This window comes from Colletotrichum orchidophilum, assembly GCF_001831195.1.
Source record: "Colletotrichum orchidophilum strain IMI 309357 chromosome Unknown Scaffold_214.1, whole genome shotgun sequence".
In the NCBI taxonomy this organism is placed as follows: Eukaryota; Fungi; Ascomycota; class Sordariomycetes; order Glomerellales; family Glomerellaceae; genus Colletotrichum; species Colletotrichum orchidophilum.
Genome location: NW_019173170.1, coordinates 1 through 16,257, shown reverse-complemented (window position 1 = coordinate 16,257; position 16,257 = coordinate 1). Strand labels below are relative to the sequence as shown.

Genomic DNA, 16,257 nt, shown 5'->3' with positions numbered 1-16,257 from the left:
CACGCCGGGTTGGTTGGCGATGGTGTGCGACCTCGGTGTTCGTTGTACCGCCTTCGCAACAGATTAAAACGGTCCAACGAAGTGTATTTTAACTCCAGCGGTGGAGATATAGCCAACACACTGTCGGAGCCTGTGAGTTTTGACAGCCACACTGGCACTTTTTTTGATCGGCTGTCTCGTGATCTAAGCCGCAAACATGAGCACGCATAAGCCACCTGTCGTTGAAGTTCCCTCCGACGGGGAGAGGGCATCAGCAGGCATACACGACATCGACACGAAGACTCCCTCCTTCGAAGTTGACTCGCCCAAGGAAGAGGTCAGCGACTTGGCCGAACCCCAGGATACTTCCCAAAACGTCGGTTTTTGGGAAGCGCTCACACGTCGGAACACACCACGAGATCTCGACGCCATCGCCACAGAGCGAAGCGTCTTTGATGATCCAAGCTTGGCGCCCTTTTACCAACCCCCAGCAGGGTACGAGAATGTCCACCGCTTCGACCCGCAGGAGCGATGGACATATCGCGAGGAACGCACTGTCCGGCGAAAGACGGATTTCAGGATCTTTGCCTGGATTCTGGTCATGTTCTTTGGTCTCAACATCGACAGAGGCAACCTTGGCAACGCCGCAGCGGATAATCTTCTCAAGGACCTTCATATCAATACGAATGATTATAACAACGCTCAGAACATGTACCGCATCGGGTTTCTGATTGCTGAAATCCCTTCCCAGATGATTGGCAAGCGTCTCGGACCCGATCGATGGATCCCCGTCCAGATCATCCTCTGGAGTCTGGCATCCGGCGGACAGTTCTTTATGCACAATCGGGCTGGTTTCTTTGCCTGCCGCTTCTTCATCGGTCTCTTCATGGGCGGGTTCATCCCAGACTCCATTCTTTACCTATCGTACTTTTACAAGAAGACCGAAATGCCGATCCGCTTGGCCCTGTTCTGGTTCGTCGACTCCATGTCCGGCGTCATCGCGTCCTTCATGGCCTACGGGATCCTGCATCTGCGCGGCGTTGCAGGAAAGGAAGGATGGCGGTGGCTCTTCCTGATCGAGGCCCTTGTCAGTTTCGTCATCGGCGCCGCCAGCTTTCTCTTCCTCGTCCCGGGCCCAACGCAGACAAAGACGTGGTGGAATCCCAAGGGCTACTTCAACGAGAGAGAGGAGAAGATCATCGTCAACCGGGTCCTCCGCGACGACCCTTCCAAGAGCGACATGCACAACCGAGAGTCGCTGTCTTTGGGCATGCTCTGGAAGAGTCTCAAGGACTACGACCTGTGGCCGGTCTACCTGATTGGCATCCTCTTCGAGATCCCCACCGCACCGCCAAAGACGTACCTCACACTGTCCCTCAAGGCGCTCGGCTTCAGCACCTTCAACGTCACACTGCTCGCCATCCCCGTCACCGTCTTTGCGGCAATCAACATGCTGTGGGTCACGTTCCTCACGGAGAGGTTCCATCAGATCGCCATCATCGGCCTGCTCTCGCAGGTCTGGGTGCTCCCGCTGCTCATCATCGAGTACACCTCCATCGAGAGCCTGTCGCCGTGGGCGCAGTACGCCGTGACGTTTATGATTCTCGGCCAGCCATCCACGCATGCCGCGCACGTCGGCTGGTGCTCTCGGCTATCAAACGCGGTGAGAACGAGAGCCATTAGCGCTGCCTTGTACAACATCACCATTCAGCTGTCTGGAATAGCCTCGTCCAATATCTATCGAGAGGATGACAAGCCTTATTACCACCGAGGAAACAAGAACTTGATTGCAATCACTGTGGCTACGATCTTTGCGTATGCTTTTGCCAAGACCTACTATACCCTTCGCAACAAGTCCAAGCGGGCGAGATGGAACAGCATGTCGGATCAGGAGAAGACGGCGTACTTGGCTAACACGAGTGACGAAGGCAATAAGCGTTTGGATTTCTTCTTCGATAGCTAGATGGAAACATATGGTCACTAGCGCATCACACCTACCGCACAGGATATGGACGCGAGGAAGTTTGAACATGCTCCACAGGCCAATGCCGTCCAGACTAGTTTTCTGCTTAGTACAAAGCCGTGGGGCATTTTAGTACCAATGTAATTATTTCCTACAAGACTGCCTTCCTGGCGACCTCACAACCGGCAGATACAAATATTGCTCAATCACACATGATATGGACGTCCACCAATTGGATTGAAATCTGCCACACCAACGACAAATATACTAATTACCGTAAGTCGTAAGTTCAAGTCCTATTTTGGGAATATAGTGTGTCTCACCTCCTTCATCTGTCTCCTCCGCACCTTGACGAGCATCTCCCCGAGCAACTAATTCCTCGTCTCCTCACGCGCCAAATAAAAATCCCGCGGCAGGGCAAACTCGTACGTGTGCACGACCGACGCCAAGAGCATAGCCTGTTCCTGGTAGAAAAGGTTGTGGCCGACACAGCCTCTCGCGCCGGCGGAGAAGGCCAATAAGTATTGCTGCAGCTCCTTGCTCTTGTCGCCGAGTCACCTGCCTGGGACATACCTGTCAGCGGCCGGGAAAACGCTCTCGTTGCGGTGGGCAACAATGCTGGACATGCTGATGGTTGTATTGCCCAGCAACCACTCGCCGATGATATTCATGTCCTCGGTCGGCGTCTTTCGAAGCAGGCCTTGAGGCGAGGGAGGGAACAGTTTAAGGGAATCGTCGAGGTAGGCGCGGAGGTAGGGGAGATTCTTCACCTTTTCACAGGGGGTGAAGATCCCGTCGACGCCGAGAACGCTATCAACCTCCTCGCGGAGGAGCTGGAGGTATTTTGGGTTCTTGAGGAGCTGTTAGAGGACGTTTGTGACGGCGGTGGCGGTGGTGACGCTATCCGTGTTCATCATGATATTGATCTTGGTGATGATCTCGCCCCATTCGAGGGCTGGAGGAGGTGCGGCAGATCTTTTCTACTAAGTTTGGGCTGAAGAAGGCGAACGAGTTGCAGAAGCATCACAGTATTGGTGACAACTCGGCTTAGGCTCTTGCGAAGTTGTAGCAGCCTCTTTGACGTGTCATACATACTAGTAGCCAAGCGATAATTACATAGCGAGGCATGTTTAACGGATCATACTGCTAGCTCATTCGATCTGTGATCATGGCGTTGAACATGCAAGAGGAGGAGTCAAGGACTTTCCTCGTTTTCCAATTCTTATATGCACGCCCTAGGAGATGAAGGTACTCGGCGGTGGTCCTAGGTAACTCTCTCGTACTCCTCCGAGATCAACAACGAGCTTCTCCAAAATCAAGTTTGTATGTTTGAGATGAACCATCACCTTGTGCTCTCCAAGACCAAGGCCATTCTCATCCAGATCATGCTTCCGCAACCAAGAACAGTCCTGAACGGCATAGAACCAGCCGTCAGGAAGATCGTTGGTCTTGGGCGACAGTCGATGAGTCTGTATAGGTCCATCATCAACCTGCAAGTCGTACGACATCGGGTCTGCCGGATCCAGGTCGAGCGTCATGTTAAAGTACAACAACAGGGACGGCCTCGCTGTCTGGGAAAAGACGTAAAAGCTGTACACGAGTGCCGAGGTCTCTACCCCCGGGACAGCGACGATCGCTCCCGCTGGGGTTCTACCGCACTCCGGCAGTGCTCTGTAACCTTGCGGAGGACGATGCGCCGCGGGGATGGAGACATGCCCATCACTTTCGACAAACCCTTCTTTGAATGAGTCGGGCACGCATCTGCCAGTGATGGGTAGATGGACCTGCTCAAAGTCGCCCTCCTCCGATCGAATATCAATCAAGACTTCCTGATCAAAGTCGCCAGGCACCTGATCCCAGGCTACCGTGACCTCAATCCGCGCGTCATCTCCATCAGGGTCAAGCGCGCCAGAGTATGACGAGAGCTTGATCCAGGCATGCGGAACCGCGGCCTTCCAATGCGTGACTTGTGGTCCTCTGCTGTAGATCTCAAACCACCTCCTCCCCGGCCCATACCGGCTCATTTTCCCTAACGTCATCCCAGGAACCAAGTCCCGCCGACTAGGATGCGTTCGATCCGACTCCTCATTCGTCCTCCCCGGCCGAACACCCTCGTGGCCTTCAACAGCGATCCCCATCTGTCCCATGACGGGATTTGAGCGCTGCCGGCGCTGGACGTAACACAAGCCGCTAATCATGTCGCGATACGGCGCGTGCCACGTCTCCTCGTAGCCGTAGTGCGTCTGGCACATGATCTGGTCCCACTTGCCGCCCAGCAGGGCGTGGAACTCCTCTGCGAGGTCGTAGTCTGCGTCAAAGAGGTCGAGGACCTCGCGGGCGAACTTGTTGGCGGCGTTGCGGCGCTGGCGGGCGAAGAGTCTGTTCCGGCCCAAGGTCACCTGGAGTTTGGTAAAGAGTGTCGAGGCTTTGACCGGGTGCAGGACCGTTTCGAATATGGCTGCTTTTTGATCCTCCGAGGCCTGGTTGTAGATTTTCTCGGCTGATTGCAGGAGGGACTCCCAGCGGTTCACGACATCTTCTGCCTCGTTGTAGTGGATCAGGGAAAAGGTTGTCGGTTCGATGTGTTCGTGTCTTCGTAGCGCGGCGAGCCGGTCGTATCTTTGCCACACCGACGCGATATGTTGGGACTGATCGTTTCCAAAATTTGTCTCTGCCATTGTCTTGTAAAAGTTTGCGAAGTCACCGGCGCCGATGGAGTTGATGTCCCAGGCCAAGGTCATTGCAAAGGTGAGCGGAACTTCCATCGGCTTGATGTCGCCCACGTTGAAGACCCAAATCTGCTTTGCGTTGCGTCTGTGGGCTTCTTGCAGCTGATGCCAGGTTTTGCCCTGTTTCTTTCTGTCAGGCATCTGAATCGCTACGAGGATGGATAAATCATAGGACAAACCAGAGAGTTGCTGTTGATCCACTTATAGCTCCGTGGAACTCCCACATACTCGAAGTGGTAGTAAATCTGTCTCTCAGTCAGTTTGTTACATCTTCGAAATCCGCGCCGTGGAAGGAAATTTTCCTACACCTGCGCCTCCTTTTCTATGCCTCTCTGCTCCAGAGGGGAGACGCCTGATGCTGCCAAAGTTGTCATCGGCAAATAGAAGCGTAACATCATCAGGTACATCCAGGTTTCCCTCCTCATACTGCTCCTGCACCTCCTTATACAAGGCCAGAAGCTCTGATTTTCAAAGTTAGTCACCCGTACTTTTTTCGAATTGGGGAGCCAAACGCCACGTACGAGGCACGGCATCTTCTCTACCATGAATCTGCTTGATTAGAGCCCGCTGCGTCTTGATCACGTCCCGCACCACAGCAGCCGGGTCATCCGTCTTCATCTTCCTATCGTACTCGCCGCGCATACCCAGAGTGAAGTATGACTCGCGGCCCTTTGCCCTCTTGACGCCCTCGTCAAAGAAGGCGGTGATTTTCTCCTTGTTGGTCAGCCAGTTCCAGCTGCCGTCCGGGTTGTCTGCGAACCACTCGTTGGACATCCTTTGCATGGGCTCGTGGTGGGACGTGGACACGGCGATGCCATAGTCCTCCGCGAGCTTCGGATTGAGGGCATCGTCGGTGAAGAATGAGGCGCCAGGGTTGGGATAGCCTGGCCACATTGCCGGCCATAGGAAGTTGGCCTGGATGATGAATTCAGTATTTAGATTTTCTTCTTGGTTTTTATGGTACCGATGGTTTACCTTGAGTCGCAACAATAGCTCAAAGACCTTCTTGTAAAATTCAGAGGTGTAGCCTCCAAAGTTGGCCCTGGCCCAGCCTGTAAGGGCAGGAGCCTCATCGTTGATGAAAATGCCGCGGAACCGAATGCTTGGTTCGCCTTGATAGGTTGGCTCTGAAACTGCGTAGATAGCTTTGTGGTGCTTGGGAGGGACATCAGCCCAGTAGTACCAGCTTAGACACCGCTCTGTTAGCCAGGAATATGATCGTGTATCATGTATGGGAGGGAAGTCCTACGGAGAGACTCCGATTTGCTCAGAGAGGGTGTAGGCGCCGAATATCGCCCCTCGCTTGTCGCTCCCGGCAATGACGAGGGCTTTCTTCACGCCTGGAAAGGGTAGGTCGATGACGTTGGTGGAAAAGGATTCCCACTTCCCTCGTATCTTGCCAAAGCTCAGCTTCCCGTCATGTTCCAGCCGCCGGAGGAGAGAGCTCGATTCGATGGATCCGATGATAATTACAGCGGCAGATCCCAACGTGGCATCAACTTGGGCACCTTGGACGACTTGGACCGTGCTCTCGTCGGACTGGGTGACCCGACCAAAGTCCTGCGCGAGGTTCTGCGCTGCGATGTGGATGCCGATCGGATCTGACTCGTCCACCAAGATGGTTGCGCCGACCAAGTCGAAGGGCTCGGCGCCTCTAGGCAACGGAAACGTCACAATGGCTTTTTCAAACATTGCGTTATATTATCAAATGCTGTCACGAGTTATGCGTACAAGTTGTATGATATGATGTTGGATCCGGCTTGAGCCATCTCAAGCTTCTCCTCTCCAAAGACCGGCGCACCGGGTCATTGTAGGCCGAGGCCGGCTCCTTAAAACCGGTGTGATCAAAAAAAGATTTCCTCTGGGTAACCTTCTCATCCCGCTTCCGGCTTGGCATTGATGAACAGTAGCTTTTGTTGAGAGAGTTTGGCTCGAACCCGCTTCCATACTTCCTATTCCTCTCACATTATCAGTCATGTTATCTCACTGCATCTCAAGCGCTGCCAACCCAGCCTGTAGTTAAGCTAGGCAAGTTGTGTAACAAGAAAAGCAAGCAGATCTTGCGTAGACTGTGTCTACCCCTCAAGAAAGACTACAGCAACTTCTCCGCACAACAGGCCACATTTAGTTAGCCAAGCCATCTCAAAACCCTTGGCCCGGTGTCCGGTCCGGGCTCGTTCCCCCGCACGCCAACCCCGGTCGTTAACCCCCGCCTCCGCAAAACCTCGATGGAGCTTTCTCCAGGTTGTGTAATAAGCATCGGCAAAGACGGCCTGGAATAACCGAGGGGGCCAAACACGCCAGAGCCAGAACGAAGAAGGAAATGTTAGGATTGTCACGGTTCACCACGCCTCATACGGTATAGCGGCCCACCGTGTTCTACGGACCTATGGCTGGAAGAGTCGCGCGCATATGCCCAAGATCGCGTGGTCTCAGAACCTACGTACGGGGTGTGTATGCCACCCCGGCCTTACCAAGACAATGGATTGCCGGTTGGTGTTGATCCAAGCTTAGAAGCCCAAGCTGGCCTGACCACCCTCAGATAAAAAGGGCGCCCTTTTCGTCCTCCCTCCCTCCCTCCTTGTTAGTCTCTTGGCCGTCGGATACGCCGAGCAAGCTGCCCAGCCTAGTCTCTTGCGCGGCACAGAGCCTCCAACGTCGAACTGTAACTCTACATAGGAACTTAGCATCAACGAAAGTTGTCATTTCACAATGAGCAAACCTGAGATCATCGAGGCACCCGACGTGATCGAGGACGTGGCCGACGGCAAGCAGCGAACAAATTATGACAAGGTCGACAATGAGGTTGCCAAATATGCTGGGGAGACAATCGTCGAAATTGACGCGGCGACTAACAAAAGGCTGAAGAGGATGATTGACAAGCGAGTCTTGAGCGTCATGGTCTTCACCTACTTTATGCAATCGCTGGACAAGGGCACAATGTCGTTTGCATCCATCATGGGCATCATCCCCGATACAGGTCTCGTGGGCCAACAGGTACAGTCATTGTGCCCAAAATCTCATGCGTTTCATACTGATCGAGCAGTACTCCTGGTTGACGACCATCATCTACCTCGTCATTCTCTGCGTCGAGTATCCGGTAAGGGACCACTTTCCTCCCCACCAGAGATGAAGTGTCTGGTCTGTGCTGACCATGTATGCTACTTGATAGGAAAACTACATTATCCAAAAGATTCCGATTGCGAAATGGCTCTCTTTCAACATCATCATGTGGGGAGTGACGCTCAGTCTGCACGCTGCATGCCACAACTTTGTCGGCCTGGTCATCGTCCGCGGCTTTCTGGGTGCCTTTGAGGCGGTCTGCCAGCCATCCTTTGTCCTGCTCACGTCCATGTGGTATAAGCGCGAGGAGCAAGCCTCGACTGCCATCTACTGGTACGTAGACATCGCTATTTAGAATTCTGGGTGACAACGACACGATCCATAGCTAATGCCCTCGTGTGACGTGCAGGTACATGATGAATGGGCTCCAGCAAATCATCGGCGGGGTCCTGGCGTTTGGGTTCTCCTTTATTCCCGCCTCGTCGCCCATCAGGACTTGGCAAGCGCTGTTCATGACGTACGGCATCATTACCGTCTTCTGGGGCAGCTTCGTCATGTGGTGGATGCCCGACTCACCGATGAAGGCGCACTGCTTCAGCGAAGAGGACAAGAAGCTGATGGTGGAGCGCGTGCGGTCCAACCGTACCGGGTTGCAGAATCGCAAATGGCGCAAGGAGCAGGTCTTTGCCGCTTTCAAGGACCCTCAAGGTGAGCCTCGTTGATCCCCTTTTTGACATGAATTTGATTCTGACCGATGTTGAAGTCTACGGGTTCGCTCTCATCCAGATCCTGACCACCCTCCCGTCGGGAGGTCTCGGCGCGTTCGCAAACATCATCATCAAGGTACCATCTGCCAAGAGCAACTTGAGCCGTGACATTGTTGAGCTAATCCATGTGCGCCCAGTCCTTTGGCTACTCCACGTGGGAAACCCAGCTCCTCCAAAGCGTAACGGGTGTCCTGCAAATCATCACCATGCTCACAGCCTCCTGGATCGACAGACGCTTCAAGCAAACCATTCTCGCCATGATGGCCGCCGTCGTGCCGACCATCGCCGGCACCGTCGTCCTCCTCACCGTGCCCTTTGAACACAGCAAGAAAGTAGGCCTGCTCCTCGCCTACTACATCATGATCTCCTTTTGGGCCTGCAGCGGCCTGGCCCTGTCGCTCGTCACACGTAACGTGGCCGGGCAGACCAAGAAGGGCGTGGTGATTACGAGCAACTTTATCTTTTGGGCCGTGGGCAACTCCATTGGGCCGCAGGTGTTCCGCGCCCAGGATGCGCCGAGGTACTTTTTGGCGCTGGCCATTATCTTGGGGTGTTTTGTGTTGTTGGAGGTTGTGCTTTTTGCGCTGCGGACGTATTATGTTTGGCAGAATAAGTTGCGCGATGGCAAGATTGCGCGGGGGGAGGCTGTTGCCGATACGACGCATTCTCACGCGTTTGAGGATATGACGGACAAGGCAAGTTGTTATTCTAGTGAAAAATTCTCTCGTGCATCCATCATTGCAGTGCTAACATCATCATAGGAGGATGTCAACTTCAGATACAACTACTAAGAATTTGTCTTGGAGTATATAGCTGTATATAGTTCTTGCTGTATGGATCTGAGAGGATTGCTAGGCCGTAGGGTGATATTGCACAGACTTGTTGGCTTACACAAATTCATTCTGTCTTCCAAGTACTACCAATTCTCAAAGCTACCAAGTGTTGAATGTTTTTCGGAACTAGCAACAACTAAGACGGAGATCAGAATTATTAGGTTCATGGCCCCCAACTTGGCAAAAGCTTGTGAGAATAACATGATTAAACATGACACGATTCTGAAAAGGAAAAGGAATACGCCATGGACCCTGACAGGGGTCCTTGCAACGCTGCAATCTTCCCCTCACTTTAGAGACCAGGGCCCCCGGTCAACGTCGAATTTCCCAGTTGCTCTCAACCAGCCCCTCCCCCAGAATCCCCAATATCGCGACCCCAGAACCCCACGCCATCCACTTCATTGGACCCGACTCGGGGTCCAAAGGTCTAAAAGCCAAACCCCGTTGTTGGAAGCGGGGCAATTACGAGTTTCCTGCCATCTCAGCGACGGCACGCAGGCCCGATTCGGGCCAGAGGTGCGTACCCGAGGATGTCGCGTCTTCTCCAACCCGGGAAAAAAAAAAAGAAAACATCCCGCCGGCAAACCGCAAATTTCCGGTCAAGGTTGCCCGGCCAAGATTGCCGGTTGGTTATCCTGCTTGGTAGAAGTGCCAGGTCGTGGGACGACGCGTGGGGGCCTTCCCCCTCGGCACCGAATTCCCCAGCCAGTCGGCGAGGGAGTAGAGTCTCTATAAACTCTGTGGAGAGGAAACCGGCCGATTGTCGGCCGATGATGCGGAGAAGTCGCCGAGGGACGATATTTATCTGGCCAGGAAGAGACTCGCACAAGGGGAAGCGAGACAGGTGTTTGTTTTGTCACAGAAGAGACTACGCCTGTGGATTTTATATACGTGGGCTTGGGAGCTAAGGGAAGTCATTTAGCGTGCTCAATCAACTCAGAGTACCTACATCGTCAGGACAATTCTCAGCAATGTGTGGGCAAGATGGCAATTGCGGGAGTGGCTCGTCCTCCTCGACGCCATCATACCCGCTGCGGGCACCAGTTCCCGTCGGGAAAAGAGCCAACAAGCTGTACAGAGACCGCACGGCAAACTTCTACTCGCCAGGACAATGGGAGAAGGTCAATCTGCTTTCGTAGGCCATTCTCTCTCGACAGCTTGCCCGGTTCTAGAGGCACACGCTGACCGTTCCGTCCGCAGTATGATGCATCTCGCAGTCCGCTCCGACCCATCCGTCATCAACCTCTCAGTATGGCACAGCCCAGGCCTTAGCCGACCAACCTTTGCAGATGCCACGGCCTCAGCGAATGACTACCGACCATCTCAAGTCGGCGACTCCTTCGGGCCGTCCTGGTCAACGCACTGGTTCAGGGTCCGCGTCACCATCCCGGAAGAGATGCAGCAGATGGAACACCTCGAACTACACTGGGACTGCAGCAACGAAGCAACGGTCTGGACCGCCGAGGGGCAGCCCCTCCAAGGCCTCACCGGCCGCGGCGAACGCATCGAGTGGATTCTCCCCGCGTCGTTCAAGGACGGGAGGGAGCACGTCTTCTTTCTCGAGATGGCTTGCAACGGGATGCTGACCAACGCGGCGGGCGAGCCCATTTTCAAGAACAACGCCAACGGGGATGCCATTCAACCTCCGGACCCGAACAAGTCCTTTTCCCTGACGAAAGCCGAGATTGTGGCTGTCGATCGCCAGGCGCGGGCGTTACACGCGGACATCACCGTCATCCACCAGGCGGCGGAGGAGTTCCCCGAAGACTCGTGGGAGCAGCACGAGGCGCTCAACGTTGCGACGAGGATCATTAATGCTTTTCGGGTCGGTGATCGGGAGTCGATTGTCAAGAGCCGGAAGATTGCGGAGGAGTACCTGGGCCCCAACGTCAACTCGGCAAACGTGTTTAATGGCGGCGGCGACAAGGGGTCGAGTGTGCTCGCCATCGGTCATTGCCACATTGACACCTGTTGGCTTTGGCCGTGGGAGGAGACGAAGCGCAAGGTTGCGCGGTCGTGGTTGAATCAGTGCGATTTGATGGATCGGTATCCGGAGCTCAACTTTGCCTGTTCGCAAGCTCAGCAGGTGCGTATCAAGTGTCTGGACCTGTTGTAGTATGCTCGTCCTGGCCTCCCTTTGCCTTTGAATAGTCCCCACTGTGATGACTGACTACTTTTCCACAGTTCAAATGGTTAAAACAAGGCTACCCCTACGCCTGGGAACGCGTCCAGGCCAAAGTCGAAGCCGGCCAGTTCCACCCCATTGGCGGATGCTGGGTCGAGCACGACACCAACATACCCAGCGGCGAGTCTCTGATCCGCCAGTTCCTCTTTGGGCAGCGCTTCTTTGAGAGCAACTTTGGTCGCCGCTCGACGACGTGCTGGCTGCCGGATACGTTTGGCCAGTCGAGCCAGATGCCGCAGCTGTGTCGCCAGGCCGGGATGAATAGATTCCTCACGCAAAAGATTTGTTTCAACAACATGAATGAGTTTCCTCATACTACGTTTAACTGGTATGTGGTGTGCTTCTGTTATGTGGGTAGTTGTAACAAGGGCTTCGGATGCTGACTTTGTGTCGTTTGGTAGGGTTGCTCTGGACGGGAGTCAGGTTATTTGTCACATGCCGCCTGCAAAGACATACTGCGCCAATGCAACATTTGGAGACGTCAAGCGTAGCATGACGCAGCACAAGTCACTTGACCAGGACCACACGTCTCTTCTCGTTGTAAGTTTGAAGCTTCACACTACTTGCCCAGCAGCAGCCCTCCGTGGGCAAAAAAGTCTTTACTCAAAGTCTCCGCATCCTGACCCTGTGCCTTAGCTCGGCAAAGGAGACGGCGGCGGCGGTCCAACATGGCAACAACTCGAGAGCCTGCGCCGCCTCAGGGGCCTCTCCGACACCACCGGCCTGCTCCCCCGCGTCCACTCCGGCGGCAACCCCGACGATTTCTTCGACCGTCTCGAAAAGAAGGCGCAGACCCTGCCCACCTGGCACGGCGAGCTGTACTTCGAGCTCCACCGCGGAGTCTACACGACGCAGGCGCAGACGAAGCTGAATAACAGAAAGGCTGAGATCCTCCTCCGCGACGTGGAGCTGCTGGCGACCATTGCTTCCGTCGAGGAGAAGTCGTACCGGTACCCGAAAAGGGAGCTCGACGAGATGTGGGAGGGGGTGCTGCTTTGCCAGTTTCATGATTGTCTTCCCGGTACTGCTATTGGGATGTGCTATGATGATTCGGACAAGGTGCGTCAGTCCTTTTTTTTTTTTCCCCTCTGTCAGAGGGTGGAGGGTTTGGCTCATGAGTGATTAGGTTTATGCAAACGTGTACGACATTGGCAACACGCTCTTGCGAAGCATTTACAGCGTGCTGAAAGTCAACGACACCAACGACAAACCTGCGGAAACCAATAAGCTGGTAGCTCTCAACACGCTAGGATGGCCTCGAAAGGAAGTCGTCACCGACGAGGACGGCAAAGATATCATCGCACAGGGCACCGGAAACATCATATCCGCCCAGGAGGTAACCCATACAGACACCAAGCACCTGGTGACGGTCAAGGAAGTCTCTACGGGCATCTTTGTCCTCGAAAACAGCCGCTTCACAGTCACAGTGGATAAGGGGTGCATCACGTCCCTCTACGACCGCCGCGCCAAGCGCGAGGCCATCGCGCCGGGGTCCAAGGCCAACCAGTATGTCATCTTTGACGACAAGCCAATCTACTGGCAGGCCTGGGACGTGGAAGTCTTTCACCTCGATACGCGCGAGGAGCTGCAGGGTTCGCAGACGTATGCTCTGGGGAGCTCGCCGCTGAGGGCGAGCGTGGTGACGGAGACGAGGATTAGCGACGTCAGTTCCATCAGGACGACCGTTAGCCTTGCTGCGGCTTTTGATGGGGATGAGAGCGGGACGGGCGTGGAGTGCACTGCCGAGGTAGACTGGCATGAGACGATGAAGTTTCTCAAGGTTGAGTTTCCGGTGGATGTGAGGCATCATGAGGCTTCCTATGATACGCAGTTTGGAGTGATTCGCCGGCCGACGCACTATAACACTTCGTAAGTTCCTAACCACCCTCTAGCAGATGGAATCATCTATCACGGCATCTAACACTGGGCATGTAGTTGGGACATGGCCAAGTTCGAAGTATGCTGCCACAAGTACGCGGACCTATCGGAGTACGGATACGGCGTGTCCATCCTCAACGACAGCAAATACGGTTTCGCCACCGTCGGCAACACGATGCGTCTCTCCCTCCTGCGCTCGTCCAAGGCGCCCGACGACGGGGCCGACATGGGCAAGCACGTCATCCGGTGGTCGATACTGCCTCACCGAGGACCCCTGGGACCGGAGACGGTGCGGGCGGCGTTTGAGTTTAATAACCCGCTCAAGCTCGTGTCGGCGTCTGCGGATTGTCCCTTGTTGACGACGGGGGCTGGAGCTGGCACTTTCCCGGTTGCCTTGACGGGGGACGAGAACCTGGTGCTGGACACGATCAAGCGCGGCGAGGATGACGAGGACGTCGGGCTAGGTGAGTTGCCGGTTCGTCGCGGGCGGAGCGTCGTTGTGCGGGTATACGAGAGTCTGGGGGGACGTGGACGGGGCAAGGTGGTGACGAGGTGGGAGGTGAGGAGCGTGCACAAGACGAACCTGCTGGAAGACGACGAGGAGGAGGTTCGTGTTGATGATGGCGGGTTCGAGGTCGACCTTGGCCCGTTTCAACTCCAGACGTATCGACTCGAGTTGGTAGACTAAGGGAGGTAGACGATGGTCATCAGTACTAGAGGCGCGAAAAGATTTCCTTGCCAGATGTCATGGCCCAGGGCAGGTGGTCATCCACTGGGTTAAAGTTGTACGACTTGTGCCACTTAAGACACAGGTCAAGAGATTGTAAGTACATAGTTATTTGGACTTATGGAAGTTGCTTACGGCTCTCCCTTGATTTCATCCTACTCTACTAGCAGAGTAAAGTGCTGTCGATAGAGCTATACATCTTGAAGCCTATAGAGATCTTACCAAGTAGCACAAATACGAAATCACTGTACAAAACGTGCATGATGAAAAAGAGCTTCTTCATGACTTGAATGTTCACATGCAGTCGAAACAAGGCGTTGGTGGCGTCACTGCATATTAAGGTCCCTGGAACCGAATCCGTGGAAATGGTTGCGGCGGTAGACATGTTGTGTCACGTCTCACAGCTTGGGATATGCCAGTATGTGCCTGTCCGTACTTGACAAAAGTGCCCTAGAGAATCAAGTCGAGAACACCTCATACCATCTGGGCGCCTGTAATCGTAAGTCTGGTGTCTTTTTGGGCTTTAGCAAGCAGTGTTACATGCGCTGTGGAACAGGGTATTATTCAAAATCTGTCAAACTCGCTCGCAGTCTGCAGGGATGTCTTTAGTCAACTCTATCTGCATGCCGACCTAAACTGGCAACATGGGGCCTGAACAGTGAAAACGCGGTAATGAAGCGCCCTGGAGTTCCGAAATAAAGTTGGTGACTCGTGACCACCGATATTTCACCCCGTTGACATTCGGTAGCACTTCCTCGCTGGAAAAAAGCGGCAAAAACAGCCCCCGTGCCCTCTGGAGGGCCGGATGGCACGCAAGAATTAGCCCACGCATGCGGCGTAGCACCAATCACGTCCGGGGAGCGGGTGTCCCCCAATCCGCTGCACCCGCTGCGCAATAGTGGCTGGAGGCAACACTAACCGTCTCTTCCCCCTTACCCCTACAGTACAATTACCCCTAAGGTACAGTACAATAGGTACATGTACCCTGGTTCAAACAGAGTTTCAACAACTGCCACCAGGATGACCAGGAGGGGCGTTCGTTTCGCCAGCGGGGAGTTTTCAGTCCAGTTCCGGCCCCGAGGGAAGGGGAGGAGGAAAAAAAAAAAAAAAAAAAAAAAAAAAAAGGAGACCCGGAGCAGCAGGGGGGGGGTGGCGTTCGGGAGGGGGGGGTTTTCAGCGCAATTCCGCGCCGAGGGGAAGGGGAAGAGGAAAAAAAAAAAAAAAAAAAAAAAAAAAAAGAGCCCACCAGAAGGGAAAGGGAGGGGACTTCCGGAGAGTGACGGAAAACCCAAACCTTCTCCAACGACATTCCTTACCCAACTCGTCGGACTTCCGTCTTGGTGCAGCAGTTTTTCTTCTTCTTCTCCCCGGCTGCTCTCATTTCGCGGCGATAGAGGAGGTATGCATAATGTCCGGCCCGGGGCTCGCAGTTGATGCGGCCGCCTTGCCTGCACATGCGCCGGAGCCTCGCGACGACCCCTCGGTTGCTGGCGCTGCTTCATTTTCGTTTGATGCGCTCGCCGCCGACCCGACGAGCAGTCCCCCCATTGACCCTCCCTTGCTGGCCGAGGTCGGGGACGTCGTGGACGATGCCGAATCGCTCATAGACGACCTGGACATGTTTCCGGACAGCGACGAGGAGGCGGAGGCGCAGGCGCAGGCGCAGGCGGCGGTGACGACGGAGACGGAGACGGATGACGCGGTAGACTCGGACGAGGACATGACTGTCTACCACGCGTCTGGCCGGCCTTTCATCGACGCGACTGAGGACGAGGCGACAGTATACGCGGCGGCGCATGGCGAAAGCGAGATGACGTTCGCCGACGATGAATCTGTTCTCACCAATGATGCTCGCGTATGTCCAACTCTCGCTCTGCCATCCCGGCAACTTTTGCACCCCTGACTCACAATGCTTGATGCCTCCAGTCGCCGCCATCACATGGAGGAGGAGGAGGAGGACCCGCCCCGTCGTTGAGATCGCTCGAGACTTCGGACTTTGAGGTTGTGTCGATGATGTTGAAGAAGACGAGTCTGAGGAGGTGACGGATGCTGAGACGGAGGACGTGGTGGATGTTGAGGACGTTGAGGACGATGTCGTAGACGTCGTCCCTCACGTATTGGTAACGGCAGCAG

The 16,257-nt window shown here is 54.7% G+C and overlaps 5 protein-coding genes across 5 annotated transcripts; 4 read left to right on the top strand and 1 right to left on the bottom strand.

Annotated features, from left to right (window-relative positions):
• Window positions 1-196: 196 nt before the first annotated feature.
• CORC01_13789 (uncharacterized protein) lies at window positions 197-1,942 on the top strand (the record flags this gene model as incomplete). Its single annotated transcript, XM_022625405.1, has 1 exon — window positions 197-1,942. The coding sequence occupies one exon, from the start codon at window positions 197-199 to the stop codon at window positions 1,940-1,942; it is 1,746 nt and encodes a 581-aa protein (XP_022468078.1).
• Window positions 1,943-2,313: 371 nt separating this feature from the next.
• On the bottom strand, window positions 2,314-6,363 carry CORC01_13788 (uncharacterized protein; the record flags this gene model as incomplete). The annotated part of the gene is made up of 8 exons (XM_022625404.1): window positions 2,314-2,482; window positions 2,516-2,793; window positions 3,226-4,791; window positions 4,851-4,916; window positions 4,978-5,132; window positions 5,193-5,586; window positions 5,647-5,857; window positions 5,921-6,363. The coding sequence occupies 8 exons, from the start codon at window positions 6,361-6,363 to the stop codon at window positions 2,314-2,316; spliced, it is 3,282 nt and encodes a 1,093-aa protein (XP_022468077.1).
• Window positions 6,364-7,383: 1,020 nt separating this feature from the next.
• CORC01_13787 (major facilitator superfamily transporter) lies at window positions 7,384-9,262 on the top strand (the record flags this gene model as incomplete). The annotated part of the gene is made up of 6 exons (XM_022625403.1): window positions 7,384-7,668; window positions 7,718-7,771; window positions 7,844-8,067; window positions 8,144-8,442; window positions 8,498-8,577; window positions 8,639-9,262. 6 exons carry the CDS (start codon window positions 7,384-7,386, stop codon window positions 9,260-9,262), a joined length of 1,566 nt encoding a protein of 521 aa, XP_022468076.1.
• Window positions 9,263-10,305: 1,043 nt separating this feature from the next.
• CORC01_13786 (glycosyl hydrolase family 38 domain-containing protein) lies at window positions 10,306-14,085 on the top strand (the record flags this gene model as incomplete). Its single annotated transcript, XM_022625402.1, has 7 exons — window positions 10,306-10,469; window positions 10,535-11,420; window positions 11,519-11,847; window positions 11,921-12,059; window positions 12,156-12,578; window positions 12,646-13,388; window positions 13,455-14,085. 7 exons carry the CDS (start codon window positions 10,306-10,308, stop codon window positions 14,083-14,085), a joined length of 3,315 nt encoding a protein of 1,104 aa, XP_022468075.1.
• Window positions 14,086-15,532: 1,447 nt separating this feature from the next.
• CORC01_13785 (uncharacterized protein) lies at window positions 15,533-16,167 on the top strand (the record flags this gene model as incomplete). The annotated part of the gene is made up of 2 exons (XM_022625401.1): window positions 15,533-15,979; window positions 16,051-16,167. The coding sequence occupies 2 exons, from the start codon at window positions 15,533-15,535 to the stop codon at window positions 16,165-16,167; spliced, it is 564 nt and encodes a 187-aa protein (XP_022468074.1).
• Between the last annotated feature and the right edge of the window lie 90 nt (window positions 16,168-16,257).